Below are 13,130 nucleotides of genomic sequence, written 5' to 3' on the forward strand. Positions count from 1 at the left end.
GAAATATTTTGCGGTTGTTATTGCGATGATTTACGTACATTCAAGAGCCCACTTGTAAAGCTCATTCTGAAAGTCACTCGGCATCTCCCCGAACTGTGACTGCAGAGATGCGATTCTGAAGAGCAAAAGGCATGAGTGAAAACATCAAATTCAACTCTACTTTGAAAAGTGGGTATTAAATCGACTACTTTCCAAATTGTTTATCCTTTCCAATTATTATACTTCCTGAATCTTGCCATGACTTAATCCTATTCAGTCTCCCCAACGTCTGTAAACCCTCAATAACTTATAATAATAATTATAATAATAATAATAATAAATAATAATAAATATAGGGAAGTACCACCTCTATAACTGGACTGGGGACCCTCATCCTCAGAGAAGACAATAAACGTACCTCAGGGAAAACCCCCTATATTTTATATTCTATATGAAATTTTATTAATAGACAGAATACATTGACAGAAAACACACACAAGGAAACATTGGCACAATATATCAAAGATTATGAATCTCCTTCAGCTTCTCCGAAGCTGGACACGAGCCAAGTGTGCAGTATGCATTTCCCCTCTGGATAGCCACGCTGAGGCGCTGGAACGTGAAAGTGGCTGCCCTTGGTTCCCTGGTAGTGTCGATGAGTCTGGAACCCAATTCTTTAAGCAAACGTGTGGCATTTTTTTTCCCATGATCCCAAGGTCGCTGATCCAACTGGGACAAATTGATACTGTTGGCTTATATCCCTGTACTTGCTGATCTTGTACTCCTTCCTTTGATCAGCAGCTCCTCCCTGTGGCCTGACACTGTGATGGATGTAAGTGTCAGCCAGTGTCGACACAGATATAGACCCATGCTAAGAGCTTGGCATTCTTCCAAGGATAGACGGTGATTCCGTCGGGGTGGATTGCTGGATTGTGGGTATTGTTGGCTGCTAGTGATCGGGGCTCTCTATCGGCTGAGCATCCAGCTGTAGCAAGGGTTCTCTTTATGATGTCGTTGACTTCATTGTGTCTTGCATGCCAGCCCTTGGTTTTGGAACAGTTAAGACCATGTAGACCATATTGGTTGACTTGCGCATCGCCGCAAATACACGTATATTCCGTGTGAAATGGGGCAGCAAGGCGCAGAACCACTGCAATACGGAGGGTCTTAGGGTCGAGGCGTGTTTCCATTCCCGAAATGGGAACTGTTTGGAGAAAGTCCCCGAAGTGATGTGCACTCACAGCTTGGAGACGGGCAGCCTCCCTGTCTGATGTTACAGCCCTAAGCATGTTGGCAAGCACCTTTTCAGTGATGGGGTCATCACAATTTGACTGCTTGTAGGCCAGTGCTGCACTAGGTTTTGGTGTTAGAGCAGCAAGTGTAACACACACACACACACAATATATATATGTATATATATATATATATATATATATATATATAGGGTCGGAGACCCTTGGAGCATGGGACAAGTGTGCTCTGAAGTTCCTAATAGATCTGGGTGAAAAGCTCATCATAGAAACCAAGGACCACAGGGCGACCAGCTTCCTCTTTCAGAGACTCAGTGTTGCGATCCAGAGAGGAAATGCCTGCAGCATTCTGGGCACGCGGCGCACCGCCGGGGAGCTGGACGAAGTATTCGAGATGTAGCTCTGAGTTACCTATGTTGTTTTACTTTCTATCGTATTTTTGTGAATGTTTTGTCAATGCATTTTGTCTTTAAATAGAATATATATAAAATATAGGGGGTGGTAGGAGAAAACTCTCAAACAGCTTCAGGGAGAACCTTGAGTTTTCCCTGAAACAAGTTTATTCTTTTTCTCTGAGGATGAGGGTCCCATATATATATATATATATATATATATATATATATATATATATATATATATATATATATATATATATATATATATATATATACATATATATATAAATATATATATATAAATATATATAAATAAATATATATATTATATATATATATATATATATATATATATATATATATATATATATATATATATATATATATATATATATATATATACATATTCTCAAACTCATCCACTAACCTTTGCAATAGAATCTCCCATATATATATATATATAGCATTTACTTCTTTTACAACCCCATCTATAAATATATTAAACAACCATGGTGACATTACACATCCCTGTCTAAGACCTACTTTTACCGGGAAGTATTCTCCCTCTTCTACATACACTAACCTGAGCCTCACTATCCTCATAAAAGCTCTTTACAGCATTTAGTAACTTACCACCTATTCCATATACTTGCAACATCTGCCACATTGCTCCTCTATCCACTCTATCATATGCCTTTTCTAAATCCATAAATGCAATAAAAACTTCCCTACCTTTATCTAAATACTGTTCACATATATGCTTCAATGTAAACACTTGATCTACACATCCCCTACCCACTCTGAAGCCTCCCTGCTCATCCGCATTCTTTCAATTATAACCCTACCGTATACTTTTCCTGGTATACTCAGTAAACTTATTCCTCTATAATTTTTACAATCTCTTTTGTCCCCTTTCCCTTTATATAAAGGGACTATACATGCTCTCCGCCAATCCCTAGGTACCTTCCCCTCTTTCATACATTTATTAAACAAAAGTACCAACCACTCCAACACTATATCCCCCCTGCTTTTAACATTTCTGTCATGATCCCATCAGTTCCAGCTGCTTTACCCCCTTTCATTCTACGTAATGCCTCACGTACCTCCCCCACACTTACATTCTGCTCTTCTTCACTCCTAAAAGATGGTATACCTCCCTGGCCAGTGCATGAAATTACCGCCTCCCTTTCTTCCTCAACATTTAAAAGTTCCTCAAAATATTCTCACCATCTACCTAATACCTCCCTCTCCCCATCTACTAACTCCCCTACTCTGTTTTTAACTGACAAATCCATACTTTCCCTAGGCTTTCTTAACTTGTTTAACTCACTCCAAATTTTTTTCTTATTTTCATTAAAATTTCTTGACAGTGCCTCTCCCACTCTTTCATATGCTCTCCTTTTTTTTGTGTGTAAAGGTAGAAAGTTGAAAGTGAACATAGAAAAGAGTATGGTGATGAGGGTATCAAATGATTTAGATAAAGAAAAATTGGATATTAAATTGGGGAGGAGGAGTATGGAAGAAGTGAATGTTTTCAGATACTTGGGAGTTGACGTGTCGGCGGATGGGTTTATGAAGGATGAGGTTAATCATAGAATTGATGAGGGAAAAAAGGTGAGTGGTGCGTTGAGTTATATGTGGAGACAAAAAACATTATCTATGGAAGCAAAGAAGGGAATGTATGAAAGTATAGTAGTACCAACACTCTTATATGGATGTGAAGCTTGGGTGGTAAATGCAGCAGCGAGGAGACGGTTGGAGGCAGTGGAGATGTCCTGTTTAAGGGCAATGTGTGGTGTAAATATTATGCAGAAAATTCGGAGTGTGGAAATTAGGAGAAGGTGTGGAGTTAATAAAAGCATTAGTCAGAGGGCAGAAGAGGGGTTGTTGAGGTGGTTTGGTCATTTAGAGAGAATGGATCAAAGTAGAATGACATGGAAAGCATATAAATCTATAGGGGAAGGAAGGAGGGGTAGGGGTCGTCCTCGAAAAGGTTGGAAAGAGGGGGTAAAGGAGGTTTTGTGGGCAAGGGGCTTGGACTTCCAGCAAGCATGCACGAGCGTGTTAGATAGGAGTGAATGGAGACGAATGATACTTGGGACCTGACGATCTGTTGGAGTGTGAGCAGGGTAATATTTAGTGAAGGGATTCAGGGAAACCGGTTATTTTCATATAGTCGGACTTGAGTCCTGGAAATGGGAAGTACAATGCCTGCACTTTAAAGGAGGGGTTTGGGATATTGGCAGTTTGGAGGGGTATGTTGTGTATCTTTATACGTATATGCTTCTAAACTGTTGTATTCTGAGCACCTCTGCAAAAGCAGTGATAATGTGTGAGTGTGGTGAAAGTGTTGAATGATGATGAAAGTATTTTCTTTCGGGGATTTTCTTTCTTTTTTGGGTCACCCTGCCTCGGTGGGAGACGGCCGACTTGTTGAATATATATATATATATATATATATATATATATATATATATATATATATATATATATATATATATATATATATATATATATATATATATATATATATATATATTCGGTAAAGGCTAAATCGGTTAGAGCCTATCTCTCTGGAATGGATTAAAGGCATTAACTGAGGGTCCACTCTAGCTAGCTAGCTATATATATATATATATATATATATATATATATATATATATATATATATATATATATATATATATATATATATATATATATATATAGATAGATAGGGAAGTACCACCTCTATAGCTGGACTGGGGACCCTCATCCTCAGAGAAGACAATAAACGTACCTCAGGGAAAACTCAAGGTTCTCCCTGGAGCTGTTTGAATATTTTCTTCTCCTACCACCCCCTATATATTTTTTATTCTATGTGAACATTTATTAATAAACAAAATACATTTACAGAAAAAAACATAAACATGAATACAATGGCACAATGTATCAAAGATCATGAATTTCCTCCAGCTCCTCCGAGGCTGGACGTGAGCCAAGTATGCAGCAAGCATTTCCCCTCTGGATGGCGACGCTGAGGCGCTGGAACATGAAAGTGGCTGCCCTTGGGTCCCTGGTGGTGTCGATGAGTCTGGAACCCAATTCTATAGATATAGATAGATAGCTAGAGTGGACCCTCAGTTAACGCCTTTAATCCATTAAAGAGAGATAGGCTCTAACCGATTTAGCCTTTACCGAATTAATTTTTCCCATAAGAAATAATGGAAATCCAATTAATCCGTTCCTGCTGTCAGGAGGCTTGACAGAATAGTACTTCAATATGACGCTATTATCAACTCTACGGCTTATTTATCTATCACAATTCATCTATCTTGGAGATGTTAATTTAATTACACAGTTAGTTTGATGGAGTGTAGCAGATATGCAGAGTGTAGCAGGCATGCTGGGAGTGTAGCAGACATGCAGGGAGTGTAGCAGGCATGCTGAGAGTGTAGCAGACATGCAGGGAGTGTAGCAGACATGCAGGAAGTGTAACAGGCATGCAGGGAGTGTTGCAGGCATGTAGGGAGTGTAGCAGGCATGCAGGAAGTATAGCAGGCATGCAGGGAGTGTAGCAGGCATGCAGGGAGTGTAGCAGGCATGCTGGGAGTGTAACAGGCATGCAGGAAGTGTAGCAGGCATGCAGGGAGTGTAGCAGGCATGCAGGAAGTGTAGCAGGCATGCAGGGAGTGTAGCAGGCATGCTGGGAGTGTAGCAGGCATGCTGGGAGCGTAGCAGGCATGCAGGAAGTGTAGCAGGCATGCAGGGAGTGTAGCAGGCATGCAGGAAGTGTAGCAGGCATGCAGGGAGTGTAGCAGGCATGCTGGGAGTGTAGCAGGCATGCAGGAAGTGTAGAAGGCATGCAGGGAGTGTAGCAGACATACAGGGAGTGTAGCAAGCATGTAGGGGCGAGAGGAAGGTGAGTTTATTATGCTTCAATATGATGCTAATGTCATCTCTACGGCTCATTTATTTATCACAATTCATCTAATATGACATAATATTATTAAGTCTAATATGACATAATAGGACGAAAGCTCCTAACCAAGCTTTTAGGTGTTATCCGAGCTAATTTTTTTTACGCCAAAGCGAGGCGTTATCCAATTTTGGCGCTATCCGATGCAGGCGTTAACTGAGGGTTCGTGGAGATGTGATTGTTGGAGTTAAACACACTTTTTGGATTGCAACACTTATATTAGCAGAGTGTGAAAGGGGGAGCCCAGCTTTGCCGTGTTGCCTTGTCATAGACCTATGGTTGGAATGAGGAGGAGGCCGAGAGCACAGCACTCACATGCGGCATCATGTGACGTCACACAAGCTAGTCACTGAGCCTAGCAAGGGGTCAACTATGTAAAACATATGGATGATACTATGATACTCAAATAACATATACATATACAGGGGATCAGCAACTATGCTGACACCACTGTATATATATGATATATATATATATATATATATATATATATATATATATATATATATATATATATATATATATATATATATATATATATATATATATATATATATATATATATATATATATATATATATATATATATATATATATATATATATATATATATATATATATATATATATATATATATATATATATATACACACAGTGGAACCTCGGTTTACAAGTTTAATCCATTCCATGACCTTGCTCGTTTCCTGATCTGCTCGTATGCTGAGTCAATTTTCCTCATTTAAATTAATTGAAATGCCATTAATCCATTCCAGAGGAATTCCTGATCTTCGGAGACAGGAATATGACGCTAATATCAACTCTACAGCATATTTATCTATCTCAATTCATCTAGTATGACATAATAAACATTATAAATAACATAGAAGCCTGATATATACTCTAGAATGAATAAAATATGTCATTATGTGTCAAGCAGCGGTGGCCATTCCATACCACAAGCAGCTGCCTTGTTGTGGGTCAGTGGGGAAGACCTTCCGCCATCCCCCGACACCACCATACGTGTTCAGTTCCACTTCTCTCCTAAAAGCTAGGTGTTTGTGAACTGTGTTTTGATCTTTTAATTACTATAAGATAAGATAAGATTTCGTTCGGATTTTTAACCCCGAAGGGTTAGCCACCCAGGATAACCCAAGAAAGCCAGTGCATCACCGAGGACTGTCTAACTTATTTCCATTGGGGTCCTCAATCTTGTCCCCCAGGATGCGACCCACACCAGTCGACTAACACCCAGGTACCTATTTGCTGCTAGGTGAATAGGACAATAGGTGTAAGGAAACGTGTCAAAATGTTTCCACCTGCCAGGAATCAAACCCGGGCCCTGTGTGTGTGAAGCGGGAGCTTTAGCCACCAGGCAATCATGACACCCAGTAGTCATACCAGTGTTGCTGAATTGCTTATTTACTTGACTGACTGACTTGACTGACTGACTTACTGGCTTGACTGACTGAATGACTTGACTGGCTGACTGAATGACTTAAAGTTTGACTTTTTCAATGAAGAGGACCCTGAAACAGTACCTAGAGCAGCTGATGCCTTACCATCAGTTGTATAATGTACTGCAGGGTAAAATAGAACAGAAATACATTACAGAATTTATGCACACTCCAGTACAACCACAGACTTCTGTACCAGAATCTCTACCATCCACCTCAGCCCAGTTGGACCACAGCATAACTCTCCACTCTCTTCACAATCATCGACAAACACCAGCACCTACAATTTAAGGTAAGAAATACTCTTATTTTTGTTGCGGTTAAAGTCTTAAGCAGTAAAAACAACATAATACATCATGACAATGAACTATAATTATATATTCACTTTTGCTTTTGTAAGATCTGGAGGTCTAAAAAAAAGCTGTTGGTGGGGGAAACTCGCATCCTAAATTTTTGCTCATATCCAGAAACAAAAAAATCGACTGAGTGACTGAAAAACTGGTATGGTGGGGCACTCATAAACTGTAGTGGGACCCCGAGTTTCGGCCGCTTCGAGTTTCGACCGTTTTTGCTTAGAGTTTCGACTGTTTTTTTCGACCATATTTTGTCCACCTGCTCGCACTTGTGCGCCTCCCACGCAAGCGTTGTGAGCCAGTCTAGCATTGTTTATCCTTGCATGAACATTACCCTGCATGTTCATCCAAACATTTCATAAATTCATTATGTTTAGTGCTTCTTCATTAATTGTGACTGTGAAATGAGCCACCATGGGCCTAAAGAAATTTCATAGTGGCAGCCTTGTGGTAAAGAAAGTGAGGAACGCCATTGCAGTGAAGAAGATAGCAGAAAAATATGAGAGATGTGTTCGTGTGGGGGAGCTTGCCAGGATGTACGGCAAAAACAAATCAACTATCACTTCTATCTTGGCGAAGAGAAAAGAACTCAAGGAAACTGATGTTGCAAAAGGTGTTGACATGTTATCCAAAAATAGATCACAAACAGTCGAAGAGGTTGAGAAGTTGTTGGTGGTTTGGATCAACAGGACTTTGAGACAAATGTGGCCACAATGTGTCGTCCAAAGTGATTTTGAAGGGTTTGAGGCTGACCCTGACCATGCCGATCCTCTGCCTGTTGTGGACTCTATTGTGGCATTGGGCATGGGGTTGGAAGTGAGTTGGTGGAGGACCAAAGAAGGCCAAAGAAGAAAGAGTTGGTGGAGGACCAAAGGGAAGAGCTAACCACTACAGAGCTGCAAGAGCCTCATCTGGAACAGTAACAGGCCACAGCTGAGGAACTTGCTTCAGAGGAAGAGGGAATGAAGAAGGTACCTTCTTCATTGATTAAGGAGATTTGTGTAAAGTGGAATGATGTGCAAAGTTCTGTCAAGAACTACCACCCTGAGCAGCCTGAAACAAGCTATCTGTGCAACAAGTTCAGCGACAGAACCATGTCCCATTTTAGGAAAATCTTAAAGAGATGCCAGAAACAGAGCACTCTTAACAGTTTTGTGCAACAGGGGTCCAGTGACTCTTAAGCAGGTCCTAGTGGCATTAAAAGACAAAGAAGAGAAGTAACCCCAGAGACGGCTTTTATACCTGAAGTCCTAATGGGAGGGGATTCCCCGTACGAACAATAAGTCCTCTCTCTCTCCTCCTCCCTATCTTCCAGATGCCAGCAAGTCTCTTCAATAAAGGTAAGTAAATGCTATTTTAAATATTTATTTAAATTTTAATTTATCTATTGCATTACTAATTTATGTATACTATATGTATTTATCTGTGGTGTGTGTATGTAAAACTATAGTTATTCTTTAAAAAATGTATTTTTTTGTGAATATTTTTGTGGGTCTGGAATAGATTAATTGTATTTACATTATTTCTCATGGGAAATATTGCTTCGACTTTCGGCCGTTTCGAGTTTAGGCCTAGCTCCTGGAATGAATTACGGCCAAAACTCCACTATATATATATATATATATATAAATATATATATATATATATATATAATATATATATATATATAATATATATATATATAATATATATATATATATAATATATATATATATAATATATATATAATATATATATATATATATATATATATATATATATATATATATATATATATATATAACTATATATATATTATATATATATATATATATATATATATATATATATATATATATATATATATATATATATATATATATATATATATATATATATATATATATATATATATATATATATATATATATATATGCAATAAGATCACAGTAAACAGGTGATTTCAGAATATGCAAAACAACCACTCTGAAAGAATAGAGAAATTCCAAGCACTTTCGTGACTACTCGCATTATCAAGGAACTATCATAGTTCCTTGATAATGTGAGTAGTCACGAAAGCGCTTGGAATTTCTTTATTCCTTCAGAGTGGTTGTTTTGCATATATTATATATATATATATATATATATATATATATATATATATATATATATATATATATATATATATATATATATATATATATATATATATATATATAAATATATATATATATATAGCTGATATATCCGGGACCTCCAAACCCATTCAAGACCTTCCCTGCCATCCATCCATGACTTCCTTTAGTTATCCAGAGTCTATATAACCTAGCCAGAATCTCCCTAACTTACCAAAAGCTCTCGAACTTATCCTGGACCTCTCTAGCTTAGATTGTTAGGTAATTCTACCAGTATTAAAGAACTAGCTTACCTTGCAAATTATTAACCAATCTCTCTAATCTATCAAAACGTATCTCACCTATCAAGTTGCTTCACGTATCCAGCACGTGTCTCACCTGTCCATGAAGTCCAAAGTAATCTGATCCATGACAGGCAGGTAGGCCACCACTTCCTTGATTCTCATCATTAAAGGTTGAACTCTGCTGCGTACCCTCCACCACTCCTCGCCATTCCTGGAACAACATAATCACTTAACTCAAAATACAGATACGTTTCGGTGGCTTCTTTGTCAGGGATAAGTATTCCCATGTATCTGATAGACCTGGCCTTCTCTACACCAATTCACTCAAAATAAATAGTACAGCCATTGATGCATCTAAAGCAGTTAAATATCAGCGTTGAAGTTTTGATGCCAACGAGAAGGAACAAGGACAAGGATATAATTTCAATTTCCTCAATAGAAACTGGAAAGCGTGGGACCTACACAGCCGACAGCAATTCTTACTTTCCATTAAGTAAGAAACATTAGCTCTGAATATTTAGAACTAAGCAGAAGAGGCATTCTCTAGTTATCGCACAGAGACCAAGAAATTATTCCCACAATCCCATACAGCATAAGTGTTCCCGGGTTTGAGTCAGCATGCAGAGATTAATAGCTTCGATTGAGACTTACACGATATCAAGTGCAGTGATGAGGGTCACTGTAATTCTAAAATCCCGGCCAGGCTTGGATGCGATCACGAGTTCGAATCCTTCACAGGTTGACTATGAAGTGCAAAAGAAATATAATCATACACAATCACACACACACACACATGTATGAAGTAATTATGTAATACAAACTTACTCTGTCAACAGTCCCGTTTTATTTTCAAAATAATTGTCTGCAGCGTCCCGTCTGATCTTCTTGTAAGACTCGAAACCATCCCTGACTGGATTGTTCATGGTGGCTCGTACGAGAGCCTCTGTGTCGTAAGGATTCGCTACGACTACCGCCGGCGGCATGAATGGGAGTACAAATTTAAAGATGGGGCCATACGTCTTCATCATCTTTAGGAGGTAGAGGTGAGGAGCATTTACCCTGAAGGCTGTGAAGAAAAAGATGCCAATATTATCCTTACATACGCTTCTTTTTCACAAAAAAGCGCAAAACCGTGTGTGTCATTCTGCCTGGATAAAGATACAAGTAGCTGATGGTATATAATAGCGACAAGTTGATAAGACACGTGTGACAGCTAGATATCCCTCTCAGCCGGGAGAAAAGTTCACCTCTATATTCAGGAACCATGTGAAGCTGAAGTATGAGTATGGAGTGACGCAGAAAATCCCGAGGACGACACAGAAGGCTGAGTCCACTAGTAGAAGCAAGAATGTAAGATTTGAGAGGCACTGTAACAAGCCTACTGCTCCATGCTAAGCATGTCACTCTCAAGTTCAACCTTTCTCACTCGTAACTAGTGGTTAGGCAGTAAAGTTGTTTAAGATGCCTTCTGTACCAATATACAATGATACCTAAAGTCAGTACCTGATCAGCTTGGCTATGGTTCGTACGTTGAATGGAGTGCGGCCAGTAGTAACAGCCAGGTTGATCAGGCCCTTATCCACCGGGAGGCCTGGTCAAGGACTGGGCCGCGGGGGCGTTAACCCTCGGAGCGACCACTGGGAAGACGGTTGTGTTACTGTTTCAGACGGGCACAATTATGTAAATGATATTTAATACCGACAAGGCTGGATTTGAGAGGGACTTGTTTAGAATGGGTCAGTAGGCTTGCTATAGTGCCTCAATTCTTACGTTCTGGCTTCTAGTAGTGAGCCCCGCCTTCATTGTCTTCAAAGTTTTCCGCGCCTCACCTTTGACAGTATATACGTCTCACACTGTTCTAGACTCTGGAACTGAACTCTTCTCCAGGTTAAGGGACTGGCCACCTCATAACAACTAATTCCAAGATAGACTGATCACATTTTTACATCACTACTTTTGCTGTCTCCTCTGTATTCAACTGAAGCCTACTGTGTGGGTGGTCTGGAGTTTTATGAGTAATCGCCGTTCTAACCCCGCCCGTGGTATGTTTTTTTTTTTTCAACGATTGATATACTCAACTGTTGTACACGTGTCTTGCTCAATGATATGCAAATGTGTTATAAATTTCGAAAAAAAAAAACTTCTGGGAAATCATTTTGACAGCGACTTAGGGAAGCAATGTGTAATATTTTTTGTGGTTAAAAAGTATGTAAACCAAGCTCTTTCTATATTTTAAATTTGTTTTTGCTGTGATGTCACAGGTATCTTTCTTCAATTAATCAACCTCCAGCTGTTCTCATTATGATGCCAGTGGTATTATCAGTCAGTCAATTATCAGCTATTCCTGCCATGATGTCACAGATATCAGTTGTTCCTGATGTGATATCAGAGCATAATTTTCAATCACCCATTATTCTTCTTATAATATCAGAGGTATTGTGGAAAATAATTTTCCCAAAATTATGCTGTATATTTTTATAATGTAAATATACCTGATTAATACATTACTATTGCTCTAAAGTGTATTTTAAAGAAGAGAATCGACAGGGAAGCTCTGCACCTGCGCAGACGAGCAAGGAGAGATGCCATTGTTTTTAATGTGGTACAGGCACGCTAATGAAATGTGCATAAATTTCTTCGCTCTGTAAGCTAAATTATGTTTGAAACTTCCCAAATAGGAGCTGGAATTGTTGGATTTGCATTCCTGCATAATGAGAGCATTAAGCAGATGGAGAGGACAGCTTAGAAACCCCCGCTAAGTCGTTGTCTATTTATGTTGAGATTCTGGCCAATATTTTCTTCATATTTAGGCAAAGGGGTTGGTATGACACACCGTAATCTCCAGACTAATTGGTGAGTCTTATTATTATAAATTCTCCTTCAATGTATATGTATTCACATTTTAAATTTAATATACAGTCCACATATTTATATTAATGTTTTTACCAGAATTCCTGGTGATGTATATTTCATTTGAAATTAATATAGGTCCAGTGACTTGTGGATATGACAGTAGTAGGTATCGAAGGGGGACATTTTTTTGCGACCTAGGTGTCCTAAAATTCCTACTTGTCTCTGTAACCTTGATAAAGAATAATTATCTTTGTTACCATTTACTGGTATGTATCTTATGAGTTACATCCAGGTAAATTTAATTTTCCACAGGTATCCTCTATCAATCAGTCAACAACAGGCCTTACTATAACGTACTCTTGTCAAAGATCATGGAGGGCAAAGTGCCCAGGAATGGGAATACCCGGGGTCCTGGCACTTCATATACAGGTTTAGGCTCAGAGATTCGTTGCTCTGCTGCTGCCACCTGGTGTGTTGCAGCTGTGGTAGC

At 38.8% G+C, this 13,130-nt stretch overlaps 1 protein-coding gene across 1 annotated transcript in view; it reads right to left on the reverse strand.

Moving 5' to 3' along the window:
• The window catches only part of LOC128689138 (probable cytochrome P450 49a1), a 42,247-nt gene that overhangs the window by 10,006 nt on the left and 19,111 nt on the right, over positions 1-13,130 (reverse strand). Inside the window, exons 12-15 of the mRNA XM_053777269.2 lie at positions 12,998-13,130; positions 10,613-10,853; positions 9,882-9,998; positions 39-115 (exon numbers count right to left, since the gene is read on the reverse strand). The exon at positions 12,998-13,130 is cut by the window's right edge and continues 72 nt beyond it. Coding sequence (XP_053633244.2) covers positions 39-115; positions 9,882-9,998; positions 10,613-10,853; positions 12,998-13,130 — 568 coding nt within the window. The remainder of the gene's footprint in view (positions 1-38; positions 116-9,881; positions 9,999-10,612; positions 10,854-12,997) is intronic.

Source organism: Cherax quadricarinatus, chromosome 21 (assembly GCF_038502225.1).
Source record: "Cherax quadricarinatus isolate ZL_2023a chromosome 21, ASM3850222v1, whole genome shotgun sequence".
Classification (NCBI taxonomy): domain Eukaryota; kingdom Metazoa; phylum Arthropoda; class Malacostraca; order Decapoda; family Parastacidae; genus Cherax; species Cherax quadricarinatus.